The sequence below is a fragment of the Python bivittatus genome, unplaced genomic scaffold, assembly GCF_059951505.1.
Source record: "Python bivittatus isolate LINGU-HERP-01145 unplaced genomic scaffold, Pbiv_v1 ctg000190_np1212, whole genome shotgun sequence".
NCBI lineage: Eukaryota > Metazoa > Chordata > Lepidosauria > Squamata > Pythonidae > Python > Python bivittatus.
Window position 1 is genome coordinate 11,947,258 of NW_028277042.1, and position 17,800 is coordinate 11,965,057.

The 17,800-nt window shown below is 41.1% G+C and overlaps 1 protein-coding gene across 1 annotated transcript in view; it reads right to left on the bottom strand.

Annotated features, from left to right (window-relative positions):
- The window catches only part of DPY19L3 (dpy-19 like C-mannosyltransferase 3), a 38,931-nt gene extending 21,941 nt beyond the window's left edge, over positions 1 to 16,990 (bottom strand). Inside the window, exons 1-9 of the mRNA XM_088136076.1 lie at positions 16,837 to 16,990; positions 11,537 to 11,678; positions 9,204 to 9,328; positions 6,383 to 6,473; positions 5,043 to 5,164; positions 4,032 to 4,177; positions 2,598 to 2,721; positions 1,286 to 1,420; positions 893 to 1,024 (exon numbers count right to left, since the gene is read on the bottom strand). Of these exons, the coding sequence (XP_087992202.1) occupies positions 893 to 1,024; positions 1,286 to 1,420; positions 2,598 to 2,721; positions 4,032 to 4,177; positions 5,043 to 5,164; positions 6,383 to 6,473; positions 9,204 to 9,328; positions 11,537 to 11,639 (978 nt within the window). The 5' untranslated portion in view covers positions 11,640 to 11,678; positions 16,837 to 16,990. The remainder of the gene's footprint in view (positions 1 to 892; positions 1,025 to 1,285; positions 1,421 to 2,597; positions 2,722 to 4,031; positions 4,178 to 5,042; positions 5,165 to 6,382; positions 6,474 to 9,203; positions 9,329 to 11,536; positions 11,679 to 16,836) is intronic.
- Positions 16,991 to 17,800: the final 810 nt, after the last annotated feature.

The following is a 17,800-nucleotide window of genomic DNA, read 5'->3' on the forward strand; positions in this document are numbered from 1 at the left end:
AAAAAGGAAACTGCTGGTGATGTTTCCAAAGACAGATTTTCCTCCGGGTTCTGCATTCATATAATCATGAATGTACAGATGCGTTTGTATAGAAATGTTGTGGAATGAAGGACCTTTTCTAGAGATAGAGTACAAGCAGAGCAGATTAAAAAACAAAACTACTTTTAAAGTGGGGCAGAAAAAAAAGTCTGAAGTCACTATTTTAGCCCAAGGTTATAAGCCTTATTTTTCAAGCTTTAACCCAGGGATCTACGTGCAAAAGACCAAACATTGTGGGTCTCCAGCCTCTATTTTCCTAGTTCTAAAATGTTCTAAGGTTCCTTTTGCGAAATGGGGCAGAAGCACCATTGAACAATAGTCTTTCTGCTTTACAAACAAAGCAGCCAAGTAGGCACATTCAACCTCTGAGAAGCTTAGCTTGGCACACCGATTAACTCCCAAACTCCCCCAAATTTAAAAAGAAATAGGATCAAACAAATTCTGCCCAGCCCTTCCGGTGATTTCAAAAAATTGTCTCAGGCTGTGGCTCAGGTGACTGGAGGTAATTCTGCTTCAGTCATCGCCCTACAACACAGAGCGATATAGTTTCGGATAATCTAACGCAAAGAAAGAAAGAGATTGGGGAACTCAACCTGAAGAAAAAAGAAAGGAAGGAAACACTATGGAAATGCTATATTTGAGTTCTAGTTAAAATAGTAAGCCAGGAGGACAGAGAGGGAGAGGGGAAGAAATAAAGCATAAATAATATTTATCTGTGCTTGCTGTATACCATTTATAATGGTATACAATTATACCATTTATAATGGTATACAATCGATTTAAGAGCAGGTAAACAATAGCCTTTTCATTCTCTTTGCTAGCTATTTTGGTAAAGCAAAAACGGAGCAGGTACCTGAAGTTTTCTTGCTAACAAGGCCGACATATTGAAGCTTACAAGCAATGATCCAACTATCATGGAATTAAAGAACTGTAAGATGTAAACCATCAGCAGACTGCCCACCTGCATGATATAGATCCACATGATCTGCAAAAATGATTAAGAAATGATGCAAGACAGAGTTTATTTTTTATTAATGCTTGGATGAAAGAGACTAAATTAAGATGACTCGGTTTGCTTTACATCTAGCCCAGTATAAGTTCATTATTTTTAATAACCCCACCCCTTTCAGGATGTATATTGTATACAGTGGGATACTATCAACCGCAGCCAAGTGTGTGGGTCTCCTATTATTTCAACACGGCTTAAGTCTGCATCAATGGCTGCCCCATTCAGTAATTAACTTACTTTTCCTTCAGGAATCATGTCAAGACAGTCGAGCGTGAACAAAGCCATTGCTTGGATCAACAGGATAAACTGATTAAATTGCCAAGTCAAACTTAAGAGGAAGGTTGAAATAAACACTGCTAGAAGTGTCAACCTCTGGGGGGGGAGAAGAAAATCCAGTGAATGAGAAACATCAGGAAAGATCATAGTAGCCCAAAAAGAAAGAAATGATTGGACTTTCCCATCTAGCAACAAACCATCCAACCCCCAGTGTCTACAGAAGTATTCTCTCTTTAATCCAACAGAGCACATACAGTGCCAGAAGCTTTTTTTTTTTAAAGAATCCCATAAATCAAAAATGCAAGCCAAAGGAGAAACAGGTTATCCAGTCCTGAACAACCGAGTTGTGTGCCTCCATGGCCACTCCATGGCCTAACGCTAATCCAGGATTTTAAAAGCAGTTTGTTAACCAGCCAAAATGGCTGGATCTCTACACAACATTCAGCAATCAACGGAGAGGTTCATACATCCCATTATGTCCCAAGCTAGCAAACAAACCACTGTTACTGTTCATAGGAGTGGATTACCTAGGTTTGGAATTTCTTATAGTAGTATTTTATTTTGATTTATTTTTCGGTTTGATTTTTGATTTGATTTATTCTTAATTATTTTAGGCCCTATTATATTTGTTTTTCTGTCATACACGTATATGTATACGTATATGTAGAAGGATGTAATACTGCTATTATTAGATATTTTGACTATATCTGGCCTTAAGACTGTAATAAACTTGATTGATTTATAGGAGTGGGTAACCATCTGGTGGTGGTCAAGATGGGTGCTGATGGCTTCAAAGAGAACGGTCCCACATTGCACGTATAGGTGGGGTCAGTTCGGGGAAGAAGCTGTAGGAGAATTAAAAAAACAACAACAAACCTTGTGATATGCCTACTTAAGAACTTACATTTCAGTTTTCATGTGTTTCCCACCTCAAAATGGCACAAAACTGCTATTAGTTTTCATCAGTTATGGCTATTCCTTCATGGGACATCAAGGACAAAAAACAGGCACTTCCTAACCAGTTGAGTGCAACGATTGAACCAATCTATGGATCCATTTTCTCCTGACTCTGGCATTAAATGCTAAGCTCTTTTTGGTAAATGCTAGATATAGCTTGCTTCAATGTATATGCAGTCTCCGTAGGATCAATTCAATCAATGCTGTGAGATAGGTTTGTTTCGATATTGTTGCCAATGTATCTTTAGCTATATCCAAATCCTTTAGCATGGCATTTTCCTGAAAAAATGTTTTTGACATGGAAACAAAGACGTACTTCATGAGTAGATTGTAAATGTGGTCTCAAGAGGAAAGTAATTGCAGTGAGTTGAACAGCAAAGAACGGCAGTGCCCAGTTTTCTCTTAGTGGGATGGTGAATTCCACTCGGGTCGTATCTACTCTGTGGAAATTAAAGGCAAAGGTTATGTAAGGAGAAGTTCTGAGCTAAGATGGGGAAACATCCACGAGGAGGAAATTGAAACACACTTGGAATATTCTTTGCCTACTAGGAAATATGGCAAAGAAGTTTTCAGGCTAATCAGATTAATGTTTAAAAGGTGTTTTATTTTTTTAAAACAATCAGGTTTCAAACAGAGAGGAATATAGTGAGATTATAGAATTTCTGGTCTAGATTTAGGTAATACATTCCATTTTTTTTGGCCCTTCGAGTCAGTGTTGACTCCTGGTGACTGCCTGGACTAGTCCCTGCAGTTTTCTTGGCAAGATTTCAGAAGTGGTTTGCCATTGCCTGCTTCCTAGGGCTAAGAGAGAATGACTGGCCCAAGGTCACCCAGCTGGCTTTGGCCTGAGGCAGGACTAGACACACAGTCTCCTGGTTTCTAGCCTGGTGCCTTCACCACTACAGTACACCAAACTGGTTCTCTAGTTCATAGTGTCTTGTAAACATTAAATGCCAAATATGCTTTCAACATTGATGCCAGCCTTTTGAAGTAGGCCAGATCAGGAAAAAGATACTGCAAGGATTCCAGGAATGCTACTTTATTGTTGTAGGATATAACAACAGAATCTTGAAAGCCTGCCAGAGTTTCCCTCTGCCCCCTCTTATACCAAACAGAATCAAGGTGGAGTTATTTTGAGTCTCTTTCTTACCCTTTCTACTTTCCCAGGACTGAGTTGCTGTTTCTCCTCTCTCAACAGTTCATCCATTCCTTCCCCAAGGTCATTTTGACATTCCTTTACATTCACATATAAATTCTTAGCAATGGTAGAGATCTATAGCCCTTCCTAAAGAGCAGAAGGAATGGTCTTGAGAGACAGGAGGAAGAGCTGCTGACAAGGCAATGGTCAGATAAAAGAAACCCGAGTCCAGAGCAAGACTGTAATATGCATAAGCATCTCAGACAAGCCCCTCCCTAGTTCGCAGAAAGATAAAAGGAAGGAGGGTGGATGGCAGTGTATTCAGACTTTCAAGATTGTTACTAGAAGTTTATAATAAAATTAGCACTGGCCTACATGACAGTGGTTTCCTAGTCTGATCTATCTTGAAGGGCTGACACTTCCACTGTGGTTAGATTCCAATTACCCAACAAGCACAGACCAGAATTATATTCCCACAACATCTGTACTTCCAAAGGCGTTGTATGCCTGGTTTACCCCAAGGTATCTCTCCTAATGTAAACATTCTGATCTGCTCATGTCAAACTTTCCCCATGGTAAAAATCAGATGATGGTAGGAGAAGATAACCTCACCTGTTGACTATATACCAGACAGCAGCTAATACACCCGAAAGCCACGTTCCACTAAGAAGCCAGCTAGTCGCATATAAGGCAATGACATATACGGCTTGAAGGCTAAACAGTGTGTAGATGTAAAAATAAACAGGTTCTAAAAATTTCTGCAAGAGAAGGATAAATAAAATAGTGAAGTGGTCATTATTCATTTTAGCATGAAATCAACTGTTTGTATCTAAAAGCATTTCTGTAAAACCCATCCTATTTATTAGGAAGCCTATCCTGTTGAAACTGGAAATACGATTTATGTCCAAGTAAAATGTTCTGTAATCCTTCAAGCCTGGGTGTTCTCTTGGGGGTAAGCCCCACTGAACACAGTAAGATTTACTTCTAAGTAAATATGCTCGTTTTTGGGACCTTCGAGGCAGTCTTGACTCTGGGGGATTACAAGGGCCAATCCTTGCATTTTTGTTGGCAAGATTTTTAGAAGTAGCTTTGACAGTCAGAACCTTCTTCCTATGGTTGAGAAAGAGTGCCTGGCCCAAAAGTCACCCAGCTGGCTTCTGTTCCTAAGGCAGGACTAGAACTCATGTTTCCCCACTCCTAGTCCAGCACTTTAACCACTTCACCAAACCGACTCTGAGAAGGAATATACCTTTGAGTCAGTCTTGATTCTTGACAACTACCTGGACAAGTCCCTGCAGTTTTCTTGGCAAGGTTTTTTAGAAGTGGTTTGCCATTGCCTCCTTCCTAGGGCTGAGAGAGAGGGACTGGCCCAAGGTCACCCAGCTGGCTTTGTGCAGAAGGCTGGATTAGAACTCCCAGTCTCCCGGTCTCTAGCCTGGTGCCTTAACCACTACACCATATTGGCTCTGAAATATGCTTCGGGCTATGCGTGTGTGTGTGTGAATGTGTGTGTGTACAAATAAAAAATGAAATTAAATTCTACTGTACTTATGCAACAACCATAACAACATGGGTGACTGAATTCCCTGAGGATTTTGTTAGGAGTTGTTCGTTACAACTTACTTTCATGTGAAACACTGTATATAGAATGCTGAGAAATACTTCTTGATAAACATTCATTCTTCCAAGTATATTAACTGTCCTCATGGATTCTGTTTTATTGTCATAGATCAAGCTGTGTATACCTGCATGGTGAGAAGGAAGGGAAAACGTGACACCACTACTTATAAAAACCCATGAAAATGTTAAAACCTTCCGCAAAAGGGAAATTACAAAGAAAGAAGCTGAAATAATTCTATATAAATATAATATAAAGTGACGTTATCTAAAAATGTTCTTTAGCTTCCTGCTTTAGAATATACTACTTTATTTACTGAATAAATTTATATCCCACCTTTCATTGAGGAGCTCCAGGTGTTCCAAACTGTGTTCCCTCCTCTTTGGTGTTCTACCCCAAAAACTCCATGGTGTAGGTTGGGCTGAGAGAACGTGCCTGGCCCAAAGTCACCCACAGGATTTCTGTGGCTCCAGCTGGACTAGAATATGGGATTTTCAACTCCTAGTCTCACACCTTCACCATCACACCACTTACACTTAGGTTAAATTCATGCATTTTTAACAATATAGAAAGCATCTGTAACAAACTGTGATAATGCTAAAATGATGACCAGAAGGTCTCTCCAGAGCAGACATTTTTTGCTTCTGAGCACAAGGTACACAATAGAATGAGAATCTGTCAAGTGAAAAAAACTCTATCCTGCACAAATATTTTCAGCTGATTTTGCATTGCCTATAAAAATTCTCACTTTCTTGAAGACTGTGATTAGGGGGGGGGAAGAGTCATAATTATCCAAAATTTAAAATGGTCTGACATGTGTTTGTTGATGGATAGCCTTCCCTGTTTCCTGGATTTAAACCAAACACTTTTTTTTATAATAAAAATATGTAAGTAATCTGAGAAAATACAAAATTAGATTCCACCCTCCTTTATTTGAGTGGGAGAATATGCAGATTCTCTTAGAGCAGGTTATGTGCATTCCCAAACGTGTTTTCTCAAAAGTAAATCCTATTTATGTCCCTTGTAAATAGGTATAGGATTATCATTCCTGTTCTTATGAATAGTCTGACAGAAAAGGCTGGTTTTCCAGTAAATGAAGTGCTCCAGAGATTACTTTTTATAGTCAAGAAAATCTGAAAACTACTATTTAATGACAGCTAGAAACCACAGACACCTGTAGGTCTAAAAAGCAGTAGCAAAAAATTGCTTGTGTTTATGAGATTTATTCCAAAAATGCTATGGAAACAGAAGGGAAAGCTGGATAATTGGGTTCTAGGCACAGAATAGTTGAATCCTATGTTTCTGATGCAGAAAACCAACATGGAAAACAACAACTCGACAATACCTTGTTGAATAGATGGAGCCCCCAGCATCTGTTTGTAATAAGAGTAGTACAAACCGCATTCTGTCCTGAAGGAAATCTCCCGTTCTACTTCCTATAAGAAAGCAAATCCGTTGAGATGCAAGAAGAAACTTAAACTATGCATCTATTAATTTTGCTTGACCTTGACCTGTTTAATACACTTGGGCTGGGTTCACACATCACACGAAGACTACTTTTAACTATGACTTGTTGAACATCCTACGGTTGGTTCGGTTCACACTTTGGAAGGCTGGAACTATGGTTGATATATCGCAAATGCTATGCTAAAACCAAACATATCACATTAGGTCTGACTGCAATGTTTCCATTTAGTCTTCAGTAGAATACAGTTAAAGCAAGATCGATAAGAATTTATAAAATACATCTGTTTAAGCTTATGGACTAAATTCACACTTACTGATTTCAATGCATCTATTTTATGCATGATTCGGTCTGGATGCAACCCATATATTAAATAGACAAAGCAGTTTGTAATACTTATCTCATTTCTCAATACAGTTATTCCATGCCACAGATCACTACCTTTCCTAGCTCAAGCAGTGTGAAATTGAGGTTGAAAGATTAATCAAGATCATTTTATGAGTTGATGACACAGCAAAGTTTTAAGTTCTTCTTTCCAGAATCTACATATTCCAGAAAACTTTGGCTGTCACCAAAACATCAATTACTAGAGAAATGCAAGGGACTACAATCCCCATTTCATTTCAGATAACCAGCATAGGTGCTATAATCAAGACAAAAATTAAACTAACATTATTTCTTGAATTTGAATTCTGTGAATCTAGCAATTCTTGTGATTTTATGCTAATTAACAAAAACTCTTAACTGATGTGCCTGTATGTATAAGAATAGAAGTGTTCTTGGACTTCTGTAAATTCAAAATTGGCAACTGGAATCTCTCTCTTTCTCTTTTTTAATTCTCTCACCCACATCTAGGAACGAAACCACAAAAGTTGGATGAAATACACATGCTTAGAATAACCCACTGAAATCAATTAGCCTACTCTAATCTGGATTGAACCCAATGGAAATCTTATGAACGTCTTTTCTTCATGCTGTTTTGTCCTTTATAAAGTCATTTATATGTTACAGCCATCATCCTGTCATTACATTCCACTTTTGATCCCAATTTGAATTAGACAAAGTCCTTCTATTTAAAATAATCTTGTCTCCTGCAACATGGGACAGATGCTTTTATTCTGGTAAGATTTTAATTTCCTGAGTTGCAGAGATTTAAGAGACTCCCCTTGTTTTAAAGCTGTCTTTGTCTGTTTCACTGTCTTGCTGACATCCAAGGGTTACCATATTGTTAGCAAGGATATCTGTAGGGGAGGAAGGAAGAACCAATATCCACATTATGACATCAGCACACAAATGACACAAATTATTTGTGCTGGTCACAACTGGCCCAAATAGTTCAGGTCAGTTGTGCGATGATGTCAGGATGCCCCGGAGATTGTTATGGTTTGTGGGGATACAAATTTTTTACCACACAGTATGAATCCAAATCCAGAGTGAAAGCAACAATTCCAGATGGTGGGTCTCACAACCTTTTGAAACATGAGGTTCTAAAGCACGTTCAGTGGTTCGGGTATGACTGTTCTATCCTAAATTCAATCAGTCCAAAAACTTGTAGGTTAATATGACTGATGTCTCCACATTGGTTACACGTTTGGAAAAAATTGTATATAATACATAATATTACCTAACGTATCTTTAAAACATTTTGGGTTTAATTGGGGGGGGGGGGAGAAGACTGATCATAGAGGGGGATCTAATTAGCAAGAATGCATCAAACATGATTAATTTGTGAGCTGGGTACCAGCTGTATTCCACCAAATGCCATACTTTATGAGGTAAACATTACTGTTTTACATCTGTTTCATACTAAGCTAACATCTGCTTTCCTTATTTGCCAGTTCTATAGCAATTTCTACTTTTTCTAGACTCTCACATCAATTGTGGCCAGAGCATAACAATTTAATAGTAAAATCCATTCTGGTCATATTAATACTAGTAAGAAAGCAAAGTAGGTTCTTCCTTACTATTAACACTAATATTAATAGAATTGTATATATTTTATATATATAGATATTTAAAATGTGAACATGTTATTTAAATACTTGTGTTGCTACTAATTATTGCAGCTGCTGAAAGTCTTGTGACTGTGACAGGTATAAATGGATAAATAAATAATAAATAATATTAATACGAGATCTCTATTCTTATCCTACATGAGCTATTTGTTTCATCAAAGAAAAAATGTTGTGTTCAAACTGCTGAGTTATTGAACCAATTCTCACTTTTTTCTTGGCAGATTTTCAATCACTCTGGGGCCCTGCTTTATCCTGCAAGGGCGAACAAAGAAATTGCAATTGAATTTGCTGCAAGATCAAATTGGCCCTATTATCATGACATCGTTAGATGAAAACAGTCTGATGTATCACAAAATGAATTCTACTACTGATACTCAACTGCTCCAGTCAGGGAATTAAATCTACCGGTATCTTGCTTAAAAGCTTCAAGGCTAGGATTATAACAACATGTTTGCTTCCATGACTTTAGGAAGTCCAATCACACAGGACACAACAACGTGCTGTGACGTGCATTAAAGAAGAATACACAACTGTGCAGCTTCCTGGCCTGTTAAATGTTCAACACATACCACTAAGTATATCGATTGTATTGCCTATGCAAACACATGTTTATGATAAAGAACATGTAAAACAGGAACAGACCCAAACTTTTAGAAGGCAACAAAGAATTGCAGCCATCTTGTTACCTTGATGTTTGAAAACCACAGATCATTTTCATGGAGCGTAGCAACGTAAACAGATGTGAGTATTCCCAAGGAAAGGCCCACTGTTCCACCGAAAACAAGTGAAACCTTCTTCCACAGTTTTGCACCTATAGAAGTTAAGAGTTTAAATTCAGAAGGTTTGATATGAACTGAAGACTCTTCTCCAGTTACTGCCCATGTTCTATCCATAAACAAATAACACCGATTTGTCATACGCACATAGACCATTTTATTTCTTCCCAACATAGCACAGAAAATGGAAACCAGGAACAAAACCTACACTAAAACCCCTGAGTCCAGCTGAAAGCTGTGGTTGTTTTACCCAGATGGAGTACTGCACGGGGGAAGCAGAAATTGGACCAAAGAGAACTTCCTGTATTACAGCACCTTTTTAACTCTACAAAAGCTAAATGTTACTTTCCTGCTAATGCTACTTACACGGCTTTGACCAGTTTTCATGGTCTGGGTTCACCCCTTCAGCTAACCTTTGCTTGGTTTGAGAATGGTTTACTGATTATGCTGTCATTGTTTGAGTTCCAGCAGAAGAGAGTTCTGTAACTCAGGGCTGAACTGCGGAGTTCTTGATGCCCTCTGAGCCTGGTTGTCTGCAAACTCAGAGAGCACCAAGAACTCCATTGTTTGAATTCACTCAACATGCTAAGCCCAAACCCCAAATACCCCATTGTGGCTTAATGTAGCAGAATACTGGAAAAAAGCACAAGCTAAGGGCTTTTTCTTAAGATTGCTATTCCTGCTGCGTGGAAGAATTGCTTGTTTGCGCGTGGTTCAAAAAGTGTTCTGCGTGGCATTCTTTCCTCAATAATGGAAGGCTTGATAAGCTCAAAAATATCTCCACGGCCAACATCTTGCATTTGGAAATTCTTTGATGAATCTTTTACTGGGGGGTTCCGTTATGTTCAGGCCACGGAATCTGTCCGTTAAAAAAAAAAAAATTCCCAGATCCCCTGATTGGAAGGGGCGGGGCTCCTGAACGTCACCTGACTAGCCCCACTCTTTCTGCCATACCATTCCATTGCCCCCCCGCTAGTCTTTTGCAGAGAATTTTTCCTTTTCATTATCTGTTCCTCAACATTGCTCTTCAGTGTTGGTTTTTGTAAGTTCCTAAGAGGGAAGAAAATCTCTGCAGAAAACTAAGGAAAAACAAAATATCTTTGCAAGGGATTAAATCTTTTCCCACCCCCTTAGTCCTGCAGAATCCATTCAAATCCTCATGGAACCCCATGGTTCTGTGAAACCCGGTCTGAAAAACCCTGCTTTATGGGATATGTTCTCTAATACATTACAACAGGGTGAATTTATTATTAATCACAGCAACATTTTCTTTAATCTTCAAAGGTTTTATTAGCTAAACTACACTTTTCTCCTTCCCAAAATATTCAGTGTATGGAAACAGCCTCCACTAATAACATATAATTACTGGTGGACTTCTATTGACAGAGTAGCAAAAACAAACACCCTTAAGCATTACAAGATGCTGATGCCAACTGGGTTTCTACACGACTCTTCTATGTGCATTTCCTTTATATAGATCCATTGCTTTTCTCAGATTTCCAATTTAGTGCATTTAGGGATCACTTCTACCAACTTTGACAAAAGAGGCTCAAATTCAGTGAAAGCCCAAGCACTAAAGCTGGATTGTTCCTTATTAACAGGATGCAATGTATGCAAAGTTATATTTTATGAGCTGATTCGCTTCATGACAAGATGTCACCATGGTATGTGCAAATAAAGCACAGGAATATTTTGCGTGGAAATTCAGAAATCAAAACAACTTTATCATGAAACACCCTTCCTTCTGTAAACAGGAGTAGGCTATGTTTGCATGATATGGTAGCCCATGGTTAACTGAACAATGATTTATGGAATTAATCAGCTTTACTGGATCAACATCGCAGCCTGATTCTTAAGCTAGCAACTTGATCTAGGCTGGCACAAAATGTTAGACTAAAATGTGTTGCATAAATTGTAGTTTGATATTTTATGCAAAGACAGCTATAATCAAGAAATCTACTGAAATGCCGTATTGAGAAGGAATCTCAGTTATTCTAACCAAGGCCGACTTCAGTATTTTGCAGCTGAATGATACACATGTCACAAATGCTCCAGTTTTACTGCTTTAAAAACAGTCATTATTCAAACAAACTACAATGCCTTTACTTTATTTATACAGGCTGTCCCAAAAGTTTTAGTGCAATTGTAAACTTTAAAAGCTTAAAACTGCACTAAGACTTTTGGGATACCTTGTACACTTATAAAAAGTTATTTTAATTTTTCTTCACCCAACTATGACTTACCAGCTATGTTCTTCCCATTAAGTTTCCAGTTTTTCTCCTGTGATAGACAATCTTGTACAACATTGGTGTTTTTTGTTCCCTTTCTCTGTCTAACACTTGTCATGATGTCACTCACATTCACACATTATATTTCATCGGGTTCCTATATATATTTACAAACACAAAGCATTAAAGGTGTTAATTAAACATCCATTTAACAATCAATCAATCCTTTTCCTTCTCCTCTTTAAAATGTATAGGAGGAACTAAAGATCAGAGAATGACAGGGTTTGAACATTAAGGCTGCAAAAATATTTCTTTTTTTTCCTGCAAAACAGTTAATCACCTTGCTGGCTTATTCCTGTCACAAACACATTAGAAAAATAAACACGATTATCAAAAACATCAGTTCATTTGAGATTTCAGATCAGTCAGCCAGGGCACAAAGAAGGTAGAATAAAAGCAAAATATTTTCACTTTTTTCTTTTTTAGAGACTTGATACAATGGCAGCATCCATAAATATTAAAACATGCAAATTTCCTCTACTTTGTGGCTTCTGTACCTTCTTTCTGCAGTAGCTAAAATATTTTTAGTGGAAAAGGGCGAACATACCAAGATATGCTTCCAAACGGGATTTCCAATTCTATGAAGACTTTCTAATACCAAATTACAACATGGGAGTGGGAAGTGACATCAAGGAAAAACGTTTTTGTAAAGTATGGAAATAAAATAATTACTGATTTCCTGCATGACTTTAGTTTCAAGAAGATAAATAATCAACAGTCTAAAATTTGTTGTATTTATGGATGGAGAATGGCATTTTTATGGCAATTCTATATTTACATCCCTAGATTGGATACGTGACCAAAATGTGCCAAAGTATCTGATCTGCTGACTGATGCAAAAATCAGGAGGTGTTTCAAGCATCTGGCAGATTAAATGCATGCTGGTAATAGGTGTTCAGATCAGAGAATCAAAAGCAAAGAGTTTTTCTACCCTATTCTTTTTCCTGTGATACTTTCTATTACTGTATTGGGTTAAGGGTTAAGCTTGTTGTGGGAACAGGATCAATGAGTCTTTATAGGTAGAAAGTGATGGATTGGAGTAAAAACCAATACAAGTTGATCTATGAATCGTATTGTAAGGATGAAGGATGGTGTGGCCAAGCAAATGAACAAAGTTAGCTGGGCTGGCTTAGTGCGTTATGAAATAATATGCATAACCATTCAAGAGTGCCCCCACATATGAGCATCAACTCCAAATTGAACCTTACCTAACTGGATAACTGAGAAAAGCAGGCAGAAAAAAATAAATTGTGAAGACACCTTAGAACTTCAATAGGAGAAAGAATATTCTTTGACATGTGTTAAAGGAGAGTTGCTGATGTGTTTCTAATGCTGTACTCCTCCTGTCTACACTAAAGATTGAAATTCAGAATTTTTCTAAAGCTAGCATGAGAATCAGCAACCAAAAATTTGCCTGTTTATGCCAAAGGCTGTGTCTGGGAAAATACATAAAGATGTAAAAATGATCGGAAACATAATTCATAAAGGCGGTATATCTTTCCTATTTACAAGAAAAACTTGGATGTGAATTCTATGGTGTGTTAACCCACTCCCGAGCAAGATTGCGTATCTTTGCATGTAACAGATATTACAACAGAAATGGACCCAAATTAATTTTCTTGCAGGAAATAAACCTGAAAACACAAGAGTCTCATGGAATCGTAACAAGTAACAGATTTCTTACGGCGTAAGATTTGGGATTTGAAACTACCTCTTCTTACATTGTATTATTTTTTTGGAACTCACTATTTACAATGTCCCCCTTCCCTAAATCAAAATGCAATTGGAAAATAACCTCCTGGGCAGAAAACATGGGTTCCAGCTTCCAAAAGTTATCTTGATAGATCTGCTAGTCTCTAAGGTGCTAGAAAGCCCATTCAAAATCAAAGACTGAAGGCACTTTGAAGGTATTTTGGATAGAAATTGAAGACTCATGGAAGGGAGAAAGGCTAGCAACCCTATGCTGTATTATTATTACTCACACTAGATGAACTGCTTTGGAAGGAACACGTCTTCTGACCTTTTAAATCAGTGTTTCTCAACTTTGGCAACTTTAAGATGAGTGGACTTCAACTCCCAGAATTCCCCAGCCAGCTATGCTGGCTGGGGAATTCTGGGAATTGAAGTCCACCCATCTTAAAGTTGCCAAGGTTGAGAAACACTGATTTTAATACTTCGCAGATTTATTGTGGCACAAACTTTCATAAACCAGACCCTGTGGCATAGATAAGTGCGTCCACAGAGATATATTGACAAAGAAAAGTGTGCAGGGGGGAGATCCTAGCAGAGGGGCCCAATTCCAGAAGTGCAGCTTGGAACATTTTAATGCAAATCTGCAAGTGGGTTATATTCATAAAAACTTGGATCATCCCCTTATGAGTGAAACTAGGAATAATCATGACCTTGCAACCTCACTTCCCTTCCTCCCTCAGCCCAAAAAGCGTCCTGTCCTGCAGGCAGGACCAAGGACATGGAGAAAACTTACTTGGGGTCAGTCACTCTCTCTCTGCCCGGTCTACTGCGCAGAGTTGCTTGGGAGAGCAGAACACGCAGGACGTGTTTCAACACAGCAGGTAGCAGCTTAGCCGGCCGATTTCAAAAAACCCAAATGCGGCTGGACCCGTAGGCTAGGCTCTCTCTCAACCTTGGCAACTTTAAGATGCGTGGACTTCAACTCCCAGAATTCACTCATAAGGGGATGATCCAAGTTTTTATGAATATAACCCTCTTGCAGATTTGCATAAAAATGTTCCAAGCTGCACTTCTGGAATTGGGCCCCTCTGCTAGGATCTCCCCCCTGCACACTTTTCTTTGTCAATATATCTCTGTGGACGCACTTATCTATGCCACAGGGTCTGGTCTATGAAAGTTTGTGCCACAATAAATCTGCGAAGTATTTAAATCAGTGTTTCTCAACCTTGGCAACTTTAAGATGAGTGGACTTCAACTCCCAGAATTCCCCAGCCAGCTATTCTGGGAGTTGAAATCCACGCATCTTAAATTTGCTAAAGTTGAGAAACACTGCCTTAGGCTAACTTCAAACTTTCTTTGCAAGAGAAGGAATCCCGGTCTCTTTCCTGTTGCTTATTCAGAAAGGAGGTGCCAGAAAGGGGAATGGGGGTGGGGGACAGAGGAAGAATTAGCACCCCCATCATGGCTTCTCCTAACACAAACCACGGCTTGCTTCAGCCTTTCCCACCCTCAATAGAAAATGTTGTCTGTCCCATCAGATCCCCAATATTCAGTCTAACTGAACTGGTTCTGAACAGGCACGTGCAGGATGGCACGAAGTCAGACCAAGCCATGCATATTTACCCCAGAAGTAAACTTTGCCAAATTCACAAAACTGAACTCAGTTCAAGGGGGCAGAGAATTATTGCTACACAACCTGAAAGCAAACTGGAACTAACTTCTGAACAAACAGGGGACTCTTGGTCTTTATTCTACCGATGGACCGGTAAGAAACCAGTTAACAAAACACATACTGTATGTGCAGCGACAGTTCAATAATAGAGGTACATAATAATAATCGATCCCCCAAGACTGAAACAATAGCTATGTTCAGACAGCCTGCTTACCCCCAATTCACTTAACTGCAATAATCTTAACCTAACCCTCGAGGTTTACACGGGCTCTGAAAGTAACCGCAGGCTGGATCTGTACAAAACGCTTGGCTAAAATGTGGTGGATTTGTTTGTGGCTAAACGTTTCATGTGAGCTCAGCCTATGTGGGTGTTGTCCAAGGACACGATATTTGGCAGGAGAAGGGAGAGAGAAGGAAGGAGCTGACCATCAAATTCAGACTGGAAAGCATTCACCTTATAATATATGTATCGATTTCTTTATTACACTTTTTCTGTACCAGCCTGTTCCAAAAAGATTCCAGGAGGTTTACAGTAAAACAGTAAAAAGAGCCATTTCAGAGCCTATTCCAGCTTTCTCCAGCCAAGCTGAGGATGATGGGGATTGTCATCCAGCATGGGGGCACCTGATTGGAGAAGGGTGGTTTAGGATAAGTGCCTCTTCCAGGGATGTTGGACCACATCCCCCATCATCCAGGCATCAGAGAGACAATAATGGGACGAATGATGCAGGTCAAATGCAGGATCCCAGGTGGGAAAACAGATGGTGCTGTTAAAGGTCTTGGATTTGAGCTGAAATTGGGTGAAAAAGCAAAGTTAAGGGAATTTAAGCCAGGGATACCATATGTACATTTCAAACATATGGATTTTTTTTTTAAAGGGAGAGGTGGAAGGGAAGGAAAGAACTCTAGAAATGATCTAGGTAGGTCTGCCTGTGGATATTTAAACATTATATATAATACAATCAGTGCCTATCAATATTAGACAATACGGATTATTCTGACAGTCAGATTTCTTTCGCTCCTTCCCTTCCAACCACGCTCTCACTTTTTCTAAGAACGCATGTATTGGATATACACATATTTATGGATAAAATTAAAACCAATCCTTTAAAAATGGAAGGGATATATTTTTTTAGAAAAAGGAAAGGAGGATGGAAAGAAGAGGGGAGCTAAAGGTGAGGGTGGGTGGTTCGAGGGCTTGTAGAGGAGAAATGGGGAACCAAGCCTGTATCATGCACCTGGATGTGTCCACACAACACAGGGCACCATGGCTAAACGAATCCAGGCTTATGGAGTTAACCCAGCTGCCTGGGTCTGCCCCGTGCCTGAACCCTAAACTGCCCACACAGGGGGCCAGGTTCCCACGACCTGAGCTACCAGCTAAGACCCTTCCCCCTTCGCAGCCCAGTACGTCCGTCGTGCGAATCCTGCTGGGCGCGCAAAGAGGATGGATCTGGAGCCGTGCCCACGAACAGGGGCGCGCGGGTGCAGACACAGACGGCGAGAGGGGTGCGCGCGCCTGGGTACGCGCAAAGGGGCAGATCCAGAGCTACGTCCACCAAAGGCAGCAATTCCTTGAGGGGGGGAAGGAAAGGGAGGACTTTGGGGGGGCGAAGGAGCCCCCGAGGACCCCCGAAGGGTCAGGTCCGGCAAACGAGACCCGAAACAGCGCCGGGCTCCGGCAGGGGCGCGCGGCTGGAGCCCCGCGTGCCCGGGTCCCTGCACGTGCGCCTGCCAGCAGCGGCGGGGCCCCGCGGACCAGGGCCCCGGCGAGCCGCCTCTCGGGGACCCTCCGGGAGCCGGCCCGGGCCGGCCCGGGCAGCGCCGCCGCCGCCGCCGCCGCCCCGTCGCCTTCCCTGCCCCGGGGACCCGCGCGCCGGGACCCACCTACCTGCCGGCGGAGGCTGGGGCGCGGCGGCGCAGGGCTGGCGGCGTTCCGGGGAGGGCGGCCTCGGCGGGCCGGGCGCTGGAGGGAGGCGGGCGCGCCGCCGGAGCGGAAGGAGGAGCCAGCCTGGCTCTGCTCTGCTCTGCTCGGCGTGGATGGAGGCCGGGAAAAGGCGGATGCAACAGGCTGGCTGCGGGGCACGGCCAGACCTGCACACGCGTGGAGAGGCGTAGCGCAGCCCCCGCGCGCATGAGTGACACCCTCCCCGGGCCGGGGAGCTTGGGCGCACCCACGTTGCTTTCCTGGCCCCAGGAGGGAAGGGATCGGCCGCTGCCTTTTCCTAGGGCAATGTGGCGTTTTCAGCCCAGCTGGTTCCTGGTGGTCTCCCGTCCAGATGCTAACCAAGTCCAACTCTGGTTAGCTCTCTCAAGATCATCTAGACCAGTGTTTCTCAACCTTGGCAACTTTAAGATGGGTGGACTTCAACTCCCAGAATTCCCCAGCATGGCTGGGGAATTCTGGGAGTTGAAGTCCACCCATCTTAAAGTTGCCAAGGTTGAGAAACACCGGTCTAGATGCTACCTCTTAGGTGGGCAAATCCGCGTGCAAACACGGTACCCGGAAGCCCATCCGAACCAACACGCAAGCTCTTTCTTTAGCCAGCTATCCAAAGGTTCGGACACAGCAGAAGAGCGAAACATCTTGGTCTGGATTTAGCGTGATGTGCAAACCAGCCTCCGTGGTGCCCTTACTACTGAGGTGGTTGGGTTTAGGGTTAGAGTGGCATGCTAGGTGAACCCATCTCGTCTGGTTTGTTGAACAAACTGTGGTGCAACCATGGGTTGGCAATGGCCTTCCCAGGTTGAATTAAGAAAAGGGAACGATTATAAGGTTTCCATGTGCAACTTGGCTCAAGGCACAGGACTAGCGGATGGCGAATCCGGTTTCCTTTGTACTCTTAATCTTCTGT